General features: G+C 46.4%; 2 protein-coding genes across 6 annotated transcripts in view; one reads left to right on the top strand and one right to left on the bottom strand.

Moving 5' to 3' along the window:
- The window catches only part of GSTZ1 (glutathione S-transferase zeta 1), an 11,277-nt gene extending 6,185 nt beyond the window's left edge, over positions 1-5,092 (top strand). For 2 of the 3 annotated variants that reach the window (XM_003786939.3, XM_003786940.3), the window contains exons 3-9: positions 367-434; positions 892-972; positions 1,285-1,410; positions 2,409-2,487; positions 2,947-2,999; positions 3,724-3,773; positions 4,576-5,092. In XM_003786939.3, the coding sequence (XP_003786987.1) occupies positions 367-434; positions 892-972; positions 1,285-1,410; positions 2,409-2,487; positions 2,947-2,999; positions 3,724-3,773; positions 4,576-4,702 (584 nt within the window). In that variant the 3' untranslated portion in view covers positions 4,703-5,092. Of the gene's footprint in view, positions 1-75; positions 172-366; positions 435-891; positions 973-1,284; positions 1,411-2,408; positions 2,488-2,946; positions 3,000-3,723; positions 3,774-4,575 lie in introns of all 3 variants that reach the window. The other variant, XM_012803504.2, reaches the window with a different exon arrangement.
- Positions 5,093-14,978: 9,886 nt separating this feature from the next.
- The window catches only part of TMED8 (transmembrane p24 trafficking protein family member 8), a 48,238-nt gene continuing 44,457 nt past the window's right edge, over positions 14,979-18,759 (bottom strand). For all 3 annotated transcript variants that reach the window (XM_003786938.3, XM_023511582.1, XM_023511583.1), the window contains one exon: positions 14,979-17,711. In XM_003786938.3, the coding sequence (XP_003786986.1) occupies positions 17,494-17,711 (218 nt within the window). In that variant the 3' untranslated portion in view covers positions 14,979-17,493. The remainder of the gene's footprint in view (positions 17,712-18,759) is intronic.

The raw sequence follows: 18,759 nt of genomic DNA on the forward strand, positions 1-18,759 counted from the left end.
AAAAAAAAAAAAAAAAGATCCTAGAGGGTCCTGGAGGGACAGGGATGAACAGAACACACCTGTGCTGTCTTCTAGGAGCCCACAGTGCCAGGGCACACACCTTCAGAGCACTACCCAGGGGGGCATGAGGTCCTGTTGGAGTTCCAGAGGGAAGAGCTCCAAGAGTCAGGGGTGAGCGAGGCAGAGCACCATGTACCTGTGGTAGGGGGTCGGGGGTGGCAGAAAGCTGGAGAGAAGCTGGGTTCTGACCACGTGGGGGTGTTGAGAAACCTTCCATGTGCAGTCTCATATCCCCCTAGAAGGGGTCCTTCTTGGGAGTGGAGCCAGAGGCTGTCCCCTGACTCTGCTGTCTGTGGTCTCTCCTAGCTCTGGCCTTGAAAGGCATCGACTATGAAACAATGCCCATCAACCTCATAAAGGATGGGGGCCAACAGGTAAGGAGGCTGTCCCAGGGCCACAATGTGGGAATTGGAGGCCTTGGAGATGTATCAGGTGTGGGGGTGCCCCCAAGAAGTGAAACTGTCCTGTGATGCCTCTGACTGGAGCTGGCTACTAGCTCTCCCTTGCGGGACAAGGTGGGATAGGAGCCTTGTGAAGAGCAGGCTCCCAGCTCTGTACCAGAGCCTGGGCAGTCGGGGCCAGACCCCACAAAGACAGGTGGCAAGTGGGTCCTTGCCCATGCTGGACCCCCTGGCTGGCTGGCTCCGGTAGGTGCTGCCGGGTGGCCATGGTGGGAAATGCAGGGACATGCACATAGCTGGGCCACCGCGGTGAATCCTGTAACTCAGCAGCTGCCGGGGTTTGGGCCCCTGCGTGGATCCCCAGGGAAGGGTTCTTACTCTAGCCGACCCAGGCCAGGCCACCCAGCCCACTGGAGCCTTGTCTCTACAGTTCTCCAAGGAATTCCAGGCACTGAATCCCATGAAGCAGGTGCCAGCCCTGAAGATTGATGGGATCACCATTGGCCAGTCAGTGAGTGCAGAGCCTGGGGAGGCCCGTCCCCTGGGGAGGCCCCTGGAGAGACCACTGCCCTCAGTGAAGGCACCTGACATCTCTTGCTGGCCCATGGGCCACCAGGGTGCCTTACACATAGGAGGGGCTCCATAAATACTTGTTGGGAAAGGCACAGGCTCAAGCACACGGGCACCACGTTCTGCAAGATAAGGTCCAGAAGGGTTCACGGGGTCTCTAGCTGAGGGGGTATGGGGAGTGTGCTGGCCCTGCCCTCCTAGATCCAGGGGTCCCAGCCCTCTCTCTCCTGCCTCACTGCTCCCCTCTGGACAGCTGGCCATCATTGAGTATCTGGAAGAGACTCGTCCCACTCCACGACTTCTGCCTCAGGATCCAAAGAAGAGGGCCACCGTGCGTATGATCTCTGACCTCATCGCTGGTGGCATCCAGCCCCTGCAGGTGTGGCACCTGTGAACGTGCACCCTGAACCCCTCACACACTTACCTCGACACTCACATCACTGGTGGCAAGTGAGAGGCTGCGGTGGTGGTAGGATGACCAGGAGACAGAGAGGGACTCTAAGGGGCTTCGACCTAGACCACATGGCAGTAGGCAGGAGGAATCCCAGAAATGAGCCACCCAGTGGGTCCCATCTGCATTCTGAGGAGCCCTAAGTTTCCAAGGACACATCTACAGGTGCTTGAGGTGGGGAGAAGGCCAGGGTAGCAGGGGGAGGACCTGAGCAGCCTCTAACCCAAGCAGCCTCCCTTTCAGGACTTTTTTTTTTTTAAGTTTTCACCAGTAAAACAATTCAGTATAAGACAGTTCATCTGTGCTAACTCTTGCCTTTGAGAATGAGCCCCAAGAAGATGGAGTAACTCTGCTGAGTCACACAGCTAAGTGGTAGCAGAGCAGGGACCAAGCCTAGGACCCATGTACCTGTGTCATCTTTTTTATTTTTTTAACAAAGGAGGTTTAAGCAGACAGACATCTCCATTTTACAGATGAGAAATCTGAAGTCTGGAAGTAAAGGGGCTCTAGGGGTGCAGAGATAGAACCAGAGGTGAAATCGATGAGAGCCTGTCCCATGCACCTCCCTCATCCCACCCCCACCCTGTACCTTACTTGTCTCCTCAGGAGGAACCAGGCAGGAGAGGAGCACTGGCTATGAGGGAATAGTCATCAGGTTAGGGCCACATCCTGTGTCCCTACTCTTGCACATCTCTGCCAGAATCATATGGGTTTCAGACTACCAGGGCATTGGGGCAGCTGGGAAGGTGGCTGCTGGGTTGGCTACCTCCTCCAGCCTCAGAGCCCTGATGGTAGGAAGGAGCTCAGAGTCCAGGGTGAGGGATAGGTGTACAGCCAGGGGCAGATGGAAGGAGCTTCCTGAATGGGCTTGGCCAAAGGGAAGCCTGGCTTCCAAAGCAATCACAGGTTTCTATTGGGCTACACAGAATCTGTCTATCCTGAAGCAAGTGGGACAGGAGAACCAGCTGACCTGGGCCCAGAATGCCATCACTTCGGGCTTCAAGGGTGAGTTCACATTCCAGAGAGGTGCCCCAAGGTGACAGCTCAGAGAAATAGCCCTCAGGCACCTCAATCAGCCTCCCAGGCTGCTTTGACCTTGACAGTGGCATGGATGAGGGCAGTGCTAAGGAGCAGTGGACTGGCCCCAAGCTCTAGCACTTGCAGGAACCTCGGTACCTGAGGCCCACAGCACTGCAGAGCTACCTGTCCCCGCTCTGCTTCAACACCCACGCCAGCCAGGAAGCCAAGGCCAGCACAAGCTTGTCCACTCTGGTGGGGGCATGGGGGCTGGACTTGAGGAGCCTGAGGAAACACCAGCTACTTTTGCTGAGACTGGGTACCACATTCCCACCAGCACAGGCCTGTCACTCAGGCGCCCATTTCACAGACATGGAGGCCAAGGCCTACTGAGGCCCATGTCTCCTTTCTGTGCCCAATAACATTACTCACATGGCCTCCCCATAGCTTTGGAGCAGATCCTACAGAGCACGGCGGGAAAGTACTGTGTAGGAGATGAGGTAAGCCATCCCACCCACCCAGACCTGCCCACAGCAGCCTTCTGCCTTACACTGACCTGTGGCTGTCACCTCTACCACTTACGCTCCACCATCTCTCACCACTGCCTGGCAGGCAGGGTTTAGAGAAGAGATTGTAGGGGGACCTCTGTGCCAAGCAGAACTGGCTCCTAGAGAGCTGCTGAGCTCACTTCACCCCTATAAAACCATCTCAGGAGGAGGAGAGGTCCTCAGCCAGAAGACTGTGTCTCCAAGATGACCAGGGGATCTAGGCATCAATTGTGTGGCTAGAGGAAATGATGTTTCCATTTCCTTCCAACTCTGAGTCTAGAATCCAGTGCCCTTTACTCCAGCAGGCTAAGCCCTGGACCACCTGTGGTTCCAGGGTTCCTTTCTAGTTCTACCTGCTCCTAGGTGTCTCCTCCCTGTTGGGGGTCCTCACTCAGTGCCTGGTGATGGCAGTTCTTAATAAACACAGTAACATCCACCAAGGCAATCAAACCTTCTCTGGCCACCCGCAGAGCTGGTTGTCTGGGCAACAGGAGACTGGCCAGGGAAAATCCCTTCATCTCTGGAGGACGGACCTAGGCAGACCAAGGGCAGACAAGGGTGGGTGGGTGGGTGGGGGGAAGAACCAAAGCACAGGGGAACAACAGGGGCTGGCACCCCCTCAGCCAGTGAGTCTGGGGTACTTACGCTGATGCAAACCCCCCCAACCCTCTTTCAGGTGTCCATGGCTGATCTGTGTTTAGTGCCTCAAGTGGCAAATGCTGAAAGGTAAGAGAGAGCCCCACTGCCCTCTCCTCCCTGCGCTACCCACAATCAGGGCCCCTCCTTCAGCTACTGACACAGCATCTCATGCAGATTCTTCCCCAGCCGACCAGTGAGCCTACTATGACAGGCCACACCAGCCACTTTGGCCTGGAAGAAATGAGTGCAGTGCCCCTACCATGCCCACTGCAGCCCAGGGTTATGTATGTGGACAGCCCCTGCTTCTAAGAGGGGGTGGCTCACATGGTGTACTCCCAGGAGCACGTGCCAGCTGTCCCCAGAAGTGACGTGTCTATACCTGGCAGTGAGCTCTGCCTCTGCTTTTCTCCATCAGCCCTCCACAGGGCACAGATGAGTACTGTCTACAGAAGGCCTCATGCTAGGAATTAGGGATATGGAAATGTGTGACACATTCCATGTTCTCAAGAAGCTCATGACATGGGGAGAAGGACACTCTGTATATGTAAATACCTAACAGTCATTGCTTAGATAGGAACAGTAGGTCACAGAGATGCCAAATGATAGCACACAAGACCTACTCATCCCAGAGAGCTACCTATGAATGCACCCCCCAATCTTTGCAGAGCTGCTTTCCTTGTCCTTCTCTGGACAGCCCCATGGACCTCATCCTGCCCTGCCTCTCTCTTCCCTCATTGCTCATAGGACAGTCTTCCTGTGTCCCTGAAAACCTTGGCTTAGAGCAGCGGTTCTCAACCTATGGGTCGCAACCCCTTTGTAACAATGAAAATACATGGCGGCATTAGGAAGGTTGAGAACCACTGGCTTAGAGGGTGTTTCTCTGCTACAGGTACAAGGTGGATCTCACTCCCTACCCTACCATCAACCGCATCAACAAGACACTCCTGGCCTTGGAGGCCTTCCAAGTGTCTCACCCCTGCCGGCAGCCAGATACACCTGCTGAACTGAGGGCCTAGCTCCCAAACCCTGTCCTATTGGCACAGGGGCAGGAGAGGGACACAGAAGCAGAAGCTGGTCAGGCTGAACAGGCTGGAAATGAACACGTCATGAGGGGAGGCAGGGCACTTGAAGTCACGCCCTTGAATTTGAGCTCTAGCCCTAGACCGCCTTCCTGCTGAACCTCATCTGCCTCAGTCCCCTCATCACATGCATGTGGGATGGGAGTGGGGAGATGCCAGGAACCGGGTAGGCAGAAACATTATCTGCTCTCTGTGTCATGAGGTGTCACAAAGAGGAATGTGGATTAAAGTGCCCGGCAAGTATGCCATAGCCCTCTTATGCCTGACTCCAAAGAACATCCAGACTGAAATTTTGTCATTAAATTGAAGCCCAGCCCTCCACCTTAAGACTGAGCTGAGTTCTGCAAGATGAATTCTGTCCCTACCTGGAACCCTCCTATGCCTGGATTAGTAGAGGAAGTCAGCTACTTGCCCACCCTGTCCCAGGCCTGGCCCTTGAGATCTAAGGACAAGGAAAAGAAACGAACCCCAAAGCCTGCCTGGAGAGAATCAGACAAGGTGCAGAGAGAGAACAGAAATAAGAAGCAGGAAAGAAAGCATCCAGTAGCCAGCTGAGCTCTCAGGGCCAGGAATGATCTCGTCATAAAGTATTCCACTCCAGCACTGAGAGCCACGCTGGCCCTCTCAGCTCAGTCCCTGTCTGAAGAGGCAGGACTAGGTACTCATGAAATGTGGTCATGGATGGTGCTGGGAGTGAGAGGCAGGGTCCCCCATGGCAGCATGAATAGCTGCTGACCGGGCCAGCTCAGGAGACCAACCAGGCAGCAGTTTACCAGGAACTGTCCTGGAGAGAGCAGGTTCCCATGCTTGGCAGTGTTCATGTAGAACCAGGGCTACCCTGTGGCAGAGATGTTGTTAGGAGATTGGGGTGACACCTGTGGTGAAACAAGATGGCCTTTTATGACCCGCACATGAGATTTCATTTCACCTGCATGGCTGAGGTTGACAGAGAATTAAGGTCTGTGTGTCTGATCAAATGGAAGCCACTTTTCTCAGCCACAAATCTTTTTACTCCAGCCCCAGTCAGGGCACTGAGTTCACCCCTCTCATGCTAGACTCCTTTGTGGCTTCCTTTTCTCTTAGTGGACCTGGGTTCTAAGCTCTAGACTGACCAAACCTCTTTCCTGAGGCAGCTTTGTCCTGACAAAGCCAGAGAGAATTCAAGCAAAGAAGGTAGGTGAGACACAGCAGTGATGAAGGAGACATACTGGTACCTCCTGTCCTGCTCTGCTGCCATCTGGACCCTTCTCAAATTACTGCAGACTTGCCCAGCTGGATAAGGCTCACCTGGGCTCTCCACAAGAAACCTTTACTAGAAATAAGAGACTAATGTCCTCAGCCAGGAAATCAGAAACCTGATCAGAATCACCTCTTGATTTGAACACATGAAGCTGAAGGTGATTAAAACTCTTGCAGTGGCAGCGCCCATAGCTCAGTGGGTAGGGCACTGGCCACATACACCGAAGCTGGCAGGTTTCAATCAAGCCCGGGCCAGCTAAGCAACAATGACAACTGCAAAAAAGAAATAGCCAGGCATTGTGGCGGGCACCTGTAGTCCCAGCTACTTGGGAGGCTGAGGCAAGAGAATCGCTTAAGCCCAAGAGTTTGAGGTTGCCGTGAGTTGTGACGCCATAGCACGCTATTGAAGGCAGCATAATGAGACTCTATCTCAAAAAAAAAAAAAAAAAAAACTCTTGCAGGTTTTAGAGACAGAATGAGCTCAGGGAAAGGGAGCGTGGGCCCACACTTCTGTTGTATTGCTACAGCTTGGTGTCAGGGAGCGTCTATGGACCTGGAGAGGTGGGGTCAGAGAAAGGCCCCAGCAGGCCGTGGGCTAGGCTTGGACAGGATTTAGGAGGCACTTGGCTCTGCTTCTCACCCACAGGTACCTTTGAGAACCCAACTGATCTAAAAGGATTTTCTTGGAAGGGAGAGAATTATATAGAATCCATATCTAGGAAACATAGATAAACCTGAGACCTCTCCCCTGACCTGAATGATTCTAGAGAGATCTGGGTGTAATGAGGGGACAAACTAGGACTTTTCCTAAAGAAACTGCCTGTCTGGGGTGGAAATTCTGCAACCTCAAGGTCACATGTGGCCCTCCAAACCCCCAGTACAGCCCTTGGCTAAATCCAAATTTTACAGAACAAATACTTTTTTTTTTGAGACAGAGCCTTAAGCTGTCGTCCTGGGTAGAGTGCTCTGGCATCACAGCTCATAGCAACCTCCAACTCCTAGGCTCAAGCGAGTCTCCTGCCTCCACCTCCCAAATAGCTGGGACTACAGGCACCCACCACAACGCCTAGCTATTTTTTTTGGTTGCAGCCGTCAGAGTTGTTTGGCAGACCCGAGCTGGATTCAAACCTGCCAGCTCAGGTGTATGTGGCTGGTCCCTTAGCCACTTGAGCCACAGGCGCCAAGCCTTAACAAATACTTTTAATGAAGAGATTTGTTCTGTGAAATTTGGATTCAGTCGAAAGGCCACAGTCAAGGATCTAGAAGGCCACATGTGACCCCAAGGCCATAGGTTCCCCACCCCTGGGTGGCTCTTCTACTCCAGCTAGTAACGGACTTCCCCTCCCTCCGTTCAATCCACTAACGTGCAGGTGACTGCTGTGGAGGTGTGGCTGCGGATGTGAAAGACCTGTCCGCTGCTCTTATGGAATTTCCACTTACTCCTGAGAATGTAATTGACCAGCTCTAACTCTGCCACTCAACCTTGTGTATTTGTTGTCTGTCTGGCTGGCTGTTTGTTTCAAGATGACTTCTAAGAGTTGAAATATTTCTTTCTTTTTCCTTTTTTTTTTTTTTTTTTTTTTTTGGAAACAGAGTCTTACTCTGTCAAAATGCTGTGGCAAGATTATAGCTCACAGCAATCTCAAACTCCTGGACACAAGTGATCTTCTTGCCTCAGCCTCTCGAGTAGCTGGGACTACAGGCACCTGAGACCATACCTAGCTAGTTTTTCTAATTTTAGTAGAGATGGGGGTCTTACTCTTGCTCGGGCTGGTCTCAAACTCCGAGCTCAAAGGTTCCTCTTGCCTTGGCCTCCAGAGTGCTAGGAGTTACAGGCATGAGCCCCCATGCCACGCAAGTTGACATATTTCTTTTTTTTTGCAGTTTTTGGCCGGGGCTGGGTTTGAACCGCCACCTCTGGCGTATGGGTCCTGCACCCTACTCCTTTGAGCCACAGGCACTGCCCAAGTTGACATATTTCAACTCAGTGATATCTCCCTCCTAGAGTAGACAGCATCAAAATGTTAATCTATTTAATTAAGGCTCTATCAACCTTCATGAAACCGGTGGCAAAAATAGAGGTGATATACCTTTTATTAACAAACATAAAATAACATCCCTTATCTAATGCACAAAACTCATGTATGTATTTTCTTGTAGGTTTTTTTTTTTTTTTTTTTTGAGACAGAGCCTCAAGCTGTCCCCCTGGGTAGAGTGCTGTGGCATAGCTCACAGCAACCTCCAACTCCTGGGCTCAAGCGAGTCTCCTGCCTCCGCCTCCCAAGTTGCTGGGACCACAGGTGCCCACCACAACGCCTGGCTATTTTTTTTTTTAGGTTGCAGCCATCGTTGTTTGGTGGGCCCAGACTGAATTCGAACCCGCCACCTTAGGTGTATGTGGCTGGCACCTTAGCCACTTGAGCCACAGGTGCTGAGCCTTTCCTGTAGTTTTGATGTGAAAAATCAGTCCTGGGGGTGGCGCCTGTGGCTCAAAGGAGTAAGGCACCAGCCCCACCATATGCCAGAGGTGGCGGATTCAAACCCAGCCCCAGCCAAAAACTACCAAAAAAAAAAAAAAAATCAGTCCTGGGTGGGTAGGGAGGACAGGGAACAGATGTTGTGACTACCTTTGGACACTACCTCTGGACGCATGGAAGCACCAGAGATCCTTGGAGTCTGAGATATTTCTCTGAGGCCCACTGTATTAGAGCTCTCCAGAGAGACAGAATTAGTAGGCTATATAGTGGAGGTGGAAGGGACTGCGTGATTACATGGATTTGGCTTACATGATTAAGAGGCTGAGAAGACCCATAGTCTGCATATATTGCTGTCTGCTGTCTGCAAACTAAAGCCCCACAAAAGCCGGTGGTATCATTCAGTTAAGTCCAAAGGCCTGAAAACCAGGGAAGCCAATGGTAGAAATTCTGATCCAAGGACTAGAGAAGATGAGATGAAGTGGCCACACTCAAGCAGTGAGGCAGGAAAACATGGGCAGATCTTTCCCTCTTCCACTTTTTCTTCTATCTAGGCACTTAACGGACTGGATGGTGCCCACCTGCATTAGGGCAGACAATTTACCAAGACTATAGAGGTCTAAACATCATACTTACTACAACAACCACCAATATCGTGTGATCATTTATGCAGTCATGACCCAAGACCTCCTAGTCCAATGTTGATCTCATCAGAAACACCCTCACAGACTCAGCAGAACAATGTTGAATCTGGGTGTCTCATGGCCCAGTCATGTGGATGCATGAAATTAACCATCATATCTGTTTTTCCCCAGATCTATCCTTCCCCACAAAAACAGAAATGTGTCCAAGGTTAAGAAACTTACTCAGGGCCCCTTTGAGGTGACTCTCCTGGAAAGTACTGGGCTTTTCAGGGGTTGGTCCCACCATCAATTATGTGCACCATCCAGAGGAAGTTTCTAAATCTTTTTGTCTCTCAGCCACATTGGCTTTAGGAGGACGATAGTTCATTCTTATCTCATGATGCCTTTGCAAATAAGATTTTTGTATTTTAAAAGCTAGAACCTATGATATGAGAGCTCTCTGCATGGTCCATAGCATGATCTTCTGGGTCTCCCAAGAGGATAGGAGACAGACATTCAGGGAAGGGTAGAAGAGGGTAGCCAGCCACAGTTGTACAGGAAGGACATTTCAATTTAACCACAATACAAACTGGTCTGAAGTCCAGGCCTGGGATCCATTCTTGCCTCCCTCTTCACCCAGAACCAAGGTGAGAGCCTCAATTCTCCAGGGTCTACAAGAGCTTTTCTGGAATCTCCTCTGGGCTTTGAAGGAAGCAAGGAAGCAGGGGAAATAGAATTGGAGGGGCTGCAGAAAGGTAGGCACACTCAGGATTAACCAAGAGATGGAAAAGGAGGAGCTTAGGGTAGGCAGTGGTGAGAGGTCCTGGCCTCACTGGATGGCTATAGCTCATGAGAGAGGAGGGGCAGTCTCCCTGGTCCCTTGGCCTGCAGTTTTGAGTCAGAGTGAGGTTGTATCGTGTTTCCAGTCCTGGACCTCCTCCATAGAGTCCTGGTCATCAACATGGTCAGTTGCCCTACTGTTCAGGAATGTGGAGACCTGAGATTTTCCCAGTTTCAGCCCTACCCTACAAAGAACCCTCTTGCAGGAACCTGTGGCTGGTTACATGAGAGTGAGGAGAAGCCCTTCTTTATTATCTGAGGAACCTAGCTGTGGGCCAGGGAGTAAGATGGTTTAGCACTTCTAGAATATCTTCCCAGCATGAGAGAGGAATTCCTTCAAGCCCCTCAAGGGTTGGGCTCCTGACCTACCTCCACTATTCCAGGATCATGCAGTTTGACCAGGCTTGCTCTATAAACCATGTTAAGTTGAAATGTCCTTCCTGTACAACTTGGCTGGCTACCCTCTTCTACCCTTCCCTGAATGTCTGTCTCCTATCCTATAACTCCTCTTTTGGGAGACCCAGAAGATCATAAAGGAGCAAATACTTCCCTGTGTATGCAGACTTTTCTCTAGAAGTCAGACCAAATGGCTCCAAGGCTTAGTGATATTTAGGCTTCTACAAAGTTTTAAAAACTACCTTCTCTGCAACTTCCTCAAATCTGCAAATACAATCTTATTTTCAGAGGTCAGATGTATGTTCCAATCCAAGAAAGTCATGTGCTGCTCTAACAAAATACCTAGGACCGAGTAGTTTATAAAGAACAAATATTTATTTTCTCACAGTCTGAAGGGTGGGAAGTCCAAGATCAAGGCAGCAGCTGGTTCAGTTGCTGGTGAGGGCCCAGTCTGTTTCCAAGATGGTCCTTTGCTATGTCCTCATGAGACAAAAGGAACAGAAGGGCAAAAAAGGGCCTAGCTAAATTTTCTCTAGTCCTTTCGTAAGGCACTAATCTATTAATGAGGGCAGGGCACTCAAGGTCTAATCACCTCAACCCAGCTCTTAGTTCTTAATATTCTGCTATGAATTTAAATGCAGATGAAAGATCTATTATCTTCTTAATTTTTAATTCTTTTTTTTTTTTTTTTTTGAGACAGAGTCTCACTATATCACCCTCGGCACAGTGCTGTGGTGTCACAGCTCGCAACAATCTCAAACTCTTGGGCTTAAGCGATTCTCTTGCCTCAGCCTCCCAAGTAGCTGGGACTACAGGCGCCCACCACAACACCTGGCTATTTTTTTGTTGCAACTATTGTTGGTTTAGCTGGCCTGGGATGGGTTTGGACCCGCCAGCGTTGGTGTATGTGGCCGGCTCCCTACTCACTGAGCTATGGGTGCCGCCTAATTCTTAATTTTTATGATCATTTCAATTAAAAGGAACTCATATAGACTTATTGAATGCTCTTCTTTTTAAGATGAAGAAGAGAGATAAAAAGCAAATAATTTAAAATACAAATCAGGTTCATTAAGCTACGACTCAGTTATTTCAGGTGCATAGTGAAAAAGTTTATTTATGACAGATTTCAAAACTTGGAAGAGAAGACAAAGAATGCACAAAAGCATCACAAAACTGTTACATAATATAAAAACACAAGAACCAAGCTATTTAAAGATCCATAGCTCAGGATCATCAGTGTACCACAGCAACATGTTCAGTGCCACAAGGTGATAAAATATGGTTATTTTAAAAGAAAAACCACTCAGCAGGACATAAGCATTAAGTTAACAATTTGGTACAGAGCTCTTTAACTTAGAAATCATGGAGATGAGATGGTGACAGCATTTCTCATGATAGGGAACGTGGAAAACAAGTTGACTATAATAAATGACTAGCTGAGATATTTTTGTATTTTAAAGAAAAAGACAAAACAGTGGCATGGTCTCCCTTCCAGACCCCTTTTTGGAATGTCAGCATCAGTGTATGATACAGAACTGTAAGGAAAGAGTGTCTTCATGGTTGCCAACTGCTTAAATATTTAACAAGAAAACATGATCATCTTTCAGTCAACTGATTAATCTTAGTACATGGTACCAAAGTCCCTTCAGAAATGTAAGCTACTTGGCATTAAACAGGAAATCTCCAAGCACCTCCCTCTACTCCAATTATCCTTACCCAAAGTTTCTTATAGTCCCTCACTTGGATTACAAAGCAGCTTTTCTTCTGAGAATTTCAAAACACTTCCTATTATGTATTTACTTAATCAATTATTTATTTTAGAGACAAGTTCTATGTTACAAATGCTGGCCTAAAACTCCTGATCCTTCCACCTCAGGCTCCCATGTAACTGGGACCAGAAGTGCATGCCACTTCATGTGGCTCCATTCTCCCCATCATTAAGGGAAAATGAGTATTCCAGAGTCACAGTTTAGGATTGCTCTCTCCGGGAAGCAAGAGATTAGAATAGAGCCCTTCCAGAGCAGCTTCACAATTACCCTCACAGTGACATACCAGTTAGAAAAGAGCAGAGCAGAAATCATGGCCTGAGAGAAGAGGGCATAAAGCATGAGCTCTTTACTTGCTCTTTAATATGGCTACATGGAAATAACTGAGCTTGATTAAATGAAAGCTGATTCACTTATAGCATAATAATCTCCGAATTAGACATAAATACAAATTTCTAATATAGAATGTCTTGGTAAAATGTACTGTTTAGGACATGAGAGAAGGAATTAAGATAACGTTTTCCAGATAATTCTTGGCCAGGACCTAAGAAGCAACAGTAACAACCATAGGAAGGAACATTACAGACTAAGTTTTTCAGCCCTGAGTGATGAAGAGAGTCAGGAAGAAAGCCCCTTAAATTGCAAATTAAGGCTCTTTATGTATTTCAAACTAAAACTTCAGAATGCTTCATTTGAATTTTAGAAAATTCTTTGTCCTCTGAAAGTCATTTCATATACATTATTTTACTGCCTGGTAAGCCAAAACTACTGCTTAAAATGACAGAACACTTGGGGTTTAGTAGAGAAGCATGTATCTCTAAATTTCTAGGGCACCTTTTCATCAGATCTTAGAATGATGCAAAGCCATGAAATTAATTCTAGTTCACATGCCTGAGGCCTAAAAGAAATTAAGGTACATATAGTAGAAATCAGATCATTGTGACTAGGACTACAAATAATTTCAAAGCCCATGTCTTGCCTTTGGACTAAGTTTATGAGGAAAGACTATTTGTAAATGAGCCCCACTCTCACAGGCTTTAGGCAATAAATTGTGTTTTTGTAGCTTAGAGACAAGAAATTCAAATACAAGGGGCTTTGTGGGGACTTCCTGGTTTAAGCAGGGATAATGCAACACTTCAGAGGGAACAGTATTTTCTGAGCAAAATTCTAGGATTCAATAGCTTTACTCTCCCCATACTTCCACCCACCCCCTAATTTTATTGTTCTCACTCCTTGCTATCAATTTTCTTTTCTTTTCTTTTTTTTTTTTGAGACAGAGCCTCAAGCTGTCCCCCTGGGTAGAGCGCAGTGGCATCACAGCTCACAGCAACCTCCAACTCCTGGGCTCAAGCGAGTCTCCTGCCTCAGCTTCCCAAGTAGCTGAGACTACAGGTGCCCGCCACAATGCCCGGCTATTTTTTGGTTGCAGCCATCATTGTTGTTTGGCGGGCCTGGGCTGGACTCGAACCCGCCACCTCAGGTGTATGTGGCTGGCACCTCAGCCACTTGAGCCACAGGCACCGAGCCCTTGCTATCAATTTTCAAAGACAGTTCTCAAGCAGCACAAAACTGTTTAACTGTTAACTATTTAAAACATGTCCTTCCTTTGCCCTCCCCTAACACAGTAGTCTTTTATGTAAATATTAAGAGTCATTCAATGCCATACCTTAGAACCAGAGACTCTAGGATTAAAAGGCAACCTTTTGCAGAGAAGTGGTCTTAATAAATAAATATATTAATAAAAACAGACTTTAGGGTTTAGGTTCACCTAATTCTCTCCAAGAAGGACTGGACAGGGCTCATCAAGAATTTAAAACTCAGGTATTTTCTATAGGTAATAAGTTTTACAATAATATCTAATCCCACTGATTAATATAAGACAGATTTCAGTTTTAACTCTTCCATATACATATTATAATGGAATAAACCCTTTTTTTAAAAATCTGAGTTTTTCTTTCCTAAACAATAGACATAAATATTTTTAAAGTGCATGTATCAATTTATCAAGAAAACAATAATTAAAAATGGTCTAATTTCAAGTTGTTACCTACTTCTACTATAAAGCTATATGTTATCTGAGGATTGAGTTTTACAATTTTCATAGTCCTGAGGATGAGTCATAAAGCAAGAGATTAGAATAGAGCCCTTCCAGAGCAGCTTCACAATTACCCTCACAGTGACATCCCAGTTAGAAAAAGCAGAGCAGAAATCATGGCCTGAGAGAAGAGGGAATAAAGTATGAGGCTTGAAAGATGGAAACCAAAAAAATTTTTTATGAAGACCACCTTCCATGTAACCCATATTGAATGAAATAGGTCTGCTGAAAATCAAGGGCTCTCTGACCTAGGAGAGCTGATGTTGTCTGTGTAGGGAACATTCTCTAATTAGACACTTGTCAAAAGGAACAGAATGTTAGCATCATCTTTGTTTAAACATTGGCAGTAATTTTAAAATCAATGTGGTGTGTGTGTGCATGTACACTTCTTTGTAAGTTTTCTGTTTGCTGAAAAATTTTCACAATAAAGCACTGGCAAAGACACTTTAAAACAATCCCTTCCTTTCTAAAAGCCCTATTTCTCAACAAAATAGTAAAACTAAATGAACTAAAGAAATTTAAGAACTTGGTCATCCTACATAGAAAATTTCAATCTCTCCCCTACAATGCAGCACTTTCTTTCAATTGTTTGTTAATATTATTTGTGTTCTAGAGGAGTGAGGGTGAAAGCAAATGCTTTTCATTTCATTGTTTGGTTCTGTAAACTTGGACAGGGAGAGACTGAGGAAAGCTATGAGTTCTCAGCAATTACCTGTGCTTCAGTGTAAAATTTTGTCCCCTAAAGTTCAATTATTTCAGAAATTTAATATGAGAATAATAAATGAATTAGTGAAAATATTTTCATTTAGTTATTTTGTGACAATGGAACAAAGAAACCTGACTGTTGGTATAAAACCAATATAGAATGAAATGTAACAATACCCAGGACTTGAAAAGTGACCAGACAGTAACAGCCACACAGAGGCAAGAGGAACACATTGTTCAGGCTTCTGTGATGCAACAAACGAGGATTCCAAAGAAACTAATCAAAGAAAATCTTATGGCAAAAATAAATGATAAATAATAAGTGTTATCCTTGGGAGTTTGCTCTGTATGACCTGACAGCTCCATTTTGAGAGAAAATGAGAAGTTAAGAATAAACAAGAAAAATAACAAAGCCTTTAGCTGACTAGAAAATAGCTCAGTATAAAATTATTTTACAAAGATTATATTCAACTAGCTAAGGCATGATCAACTTCAATGATGAAATCTCAGCTATCTGATGGGATAATATATGGCAAGTTCGCTTTTTACTGCCTAAATAGACAGTCACTAAAATAACTTAACAAGGCATAGAAATTTGGGCCAGTGTAATCCTCTACAAAACACATCTGCAAATATAAAATAATGGAGGTATGATGCTGCTCAGAGAATGGGAATGCTATGGACATCCACAACATCCTGTCCTGCTCCCAGGAAAACAGAAGGGGCAGGACGTATTACCCTTTGTTCATATTGTAGATGCTACTGCAGACCTACTGGGAGGCGTTCTGTTCTTTGATTTACTGGTACTGGAGGGAGGAGAGGCTTGGTGTGAGGAGTGAGTCCAAAGGAAGCATCGAGAAAGTGCTTCCTTGGAGGAGGCAAAGGACTCTGAAATCCTAGAATCACAGAATATCTCTGATTGGCTAGGCAATTCTTCTACTCTCAATCCTAGTGAATGAGCCAATTCCCTCACAACTTAGAATTCCTTCCAAGGAATGCTGGGCTGTACCCTAAACATGGGTAGAATTGGCACCCTCCATCTCTGGAGGCTGAGACTCCTCCCCAAGAATCATAGGACTGACTCTCAGAAATGGAAGGTTGTCACTTCCCAAATTCTCCTGAAATTATTATCTTTAACACTACAGAAGAGGTGGCTCTGTGGCTCAGAACAGATGGAAAGCCTTCTGAGAAACAGATGGAAACTGTTTCAAGGGCAAAATGAAACGTGCTAAAAAAAAATTAATAAATAAAGTAATAAATAAATCTAATTATTCCTCAAAATCTGGAGGCAGTAACAGACTAAGGAATAAAAAACAAGAAGGGACAGACAACCACTGAGGTCTCATTTCATTCTCCTTCTCCACCTGAGGCCTGGCCACTAGTGCCCCAATGACCACTGGCTACAGCACCACTTACATTATGGGGCCCTCCAGGGCATCCGGGTTAGTAGAGTGGGGAAGGCTGTCACCAGGGAAATGCAAGCTTTGGTCAATGAAGAACAAATACAATCAGCAGCAACAGTGAAGCTTATTATCATCTTTCCAAAGGGACTCTGAACACCAAAAGCTTTAAGCCCTCAATACAGAAACCCACTGGAAACCTGATTAGATTTCACTGCATTTGGTTCCAAAGCAAAATTCCAAATAGCACTCCTGCTCTAAAGACAAAAAAAAAAGTTGTGGGAAATCTGGAGTGTTTTTTTAAAAATCTCTCATAAATGATACCCTTCCTTCTTTGATTATACAAAAAATAATTAATTAATAACATAACTTTCAACGATGTGGGTTCTGAGATCAACCCAGTACCTAGTTTCTACCTTATCCACTTTGACTGCCAGTCCCCCAGGGAAGGGAAACTAACTCTTGGAACAGGAAATAATAGAGGCAGTTTTTCTTTCCAGAAGATCTTAGGTTACATTGATCATCACTTTAGATTGCATGAAAAGTTCTTGCTGTAATGGCAATAACAAAGACTTAGGAAAGAGAAAAGACAAGGCATCTAACCATCAGGAATAATAATATCCTTCCAAAGGCAGTGAGGTCTCCCAGACTATGCAGAGACCAAGAATAACCAGCAGGCAGGAATATGGCAGTGGTAAGAGGCTGGACACAGCTTTCTCCATCCAAGAGACTGGGCTCCCTCATGGACAATGTGCTTTTCCCTCTTCTGGCACCACAAAAAGTAAAGAGAGTGGATACCATTAAATGCAGCAGCAATAAGAGTTCTGGGAAAGGCGACAGCAGCAATCTGAATGATAAACCTTGTACCAAAACAAATCTATTTTTAAAAGACAACATTCTACTTCCTTTTAGGCTTGCGCCTGATAGGTGCCTTTGCAGAGGGATTTTGCAGGAGTCTGAACCAAGAAGAGCGTGAGTGAGGGACCACAGAACAGAAGCACTACACCACCACCTGAAGAAGCCAAGAAGGGAAAAAGCTATGTTGGGTCAACAGTCAGGCACACCAGACAGGCCATGAGGCTCAGAAGCCTCATGCTGCACTTTTAGCTCTTGCCTATCCCAAGTAAGAGGACCAGCTGGCAGCTTGCTTCAGCCATCAAATACAGCCTGCCCCCTGTCCCAGAAGTTCTTCAGCTAGTGTAGTAGATGTGGAAGTAGAGAGTCTTGTTGCGTAGCAGGGAATAGGAGTTGTCGAACTTGAGCAGGTAGATGCCCTCGCCAGGGTAGTCATGGCTGCCAGCCTGCACATCTCGGTGGCTGTCTCGCCGGTACACAGGCATGACCTCCCCGTAGCGACCCCGCAGGGAACTCCTGGAGCCTCTCTCCACATCTCCAACTGGAACAGGTTCTACAAGAGGAAAATGGTAGAGTGTTTGGATATGAGTTCGGAGACTGAATAAATCCTACCTGAAGGTGAGAGGAAAAACCAGGTAACCCAGTGGCTTTCACAAAGGGGAGAATCTGTTGCTCTCCTACAGGTCAGGTATCTAAAAGACCACCATGGTCTTTTAGTCATCATAGTGACTACTATGTGATGTCTTTTGGTGGTCTTTTTAGTCATCATAGTGACTACTATGTGATGTTGGCAGTTAGTAACCTCAGAGTTCGGGAGGGCCAAAATCAGGATAATACCTACACAACAAAGAAATGCCAATAAGGTCTCCACTGAGAAATAATGATTAGCCTGATAAGAGCTAGGTCTTCCTAGTTCCACAAGCATCTGGACATTTCTGAGGGAAGAAATAGATATTTAAAAGGAAAGATCTTGATATTCTTTCATTCAACAGGCAAAAGGACTAGCTAACAGAAGTAGGAAATGCAGATAAATACACTGTACAGTAAGACTCTAACACTTCAACTTGACTTCCTAAAAATTAGCAAATAAGATAACAAAGTTTACCTCTTTCATAAATACCTATAGATTTCCCTACAGACTTGCTTTTCCTTTTTTTCTTTTCTTCTTTTTTGAAATAAGGTCTTGTTCTGCCATCTGGGCTAGACTGCAGGGGCATCATCATAGCTCATCATCAAGACTCAAACTCTGGGCCCAAGTGATTCTCCTGCCTTAGCCTCATGTGCCACCATGCCTGGCTAATGTTTCTATTTTTTCTGTAGAGAAGGGTCTGACTCTTGTTCAGCTGGTCTTGAACTCCTGAGCTCAAGCAATCTTCTTGCTTCAGACTCCCAGAGTGCTAGGACTCTAGGCCTGAACCACCACTCCTGGCCCAGTCTTGCTTTTCTATGAAGAAGTAAGTTGAGGGACTGATTTTTATTTTATTTTATTTATTTATTTAGAGACAGAGCCTCACGCTGTTGCCCTGGGTAGAGTACTGTGGCATCACTGCTCATAGCAACCTCCAACTCCTGGGCTCAAGGGATTCTCCTGCCTCCGCCTC

Source organism: Otolemur garnettii, unplaced genomic scaffold (genome assembly GCF_000181295.1).
Source record: "Otolemur garnettii isolate 467f Iridium unplaced genomic scaffold, OtoGar3 scaffold00020, whole genome shotgun sequence".
NCBI lineage: Eukaryota > Metazoa > Chordata > Mammalia > Primates > Galagidae > Otolemur > Otolemur garnettii.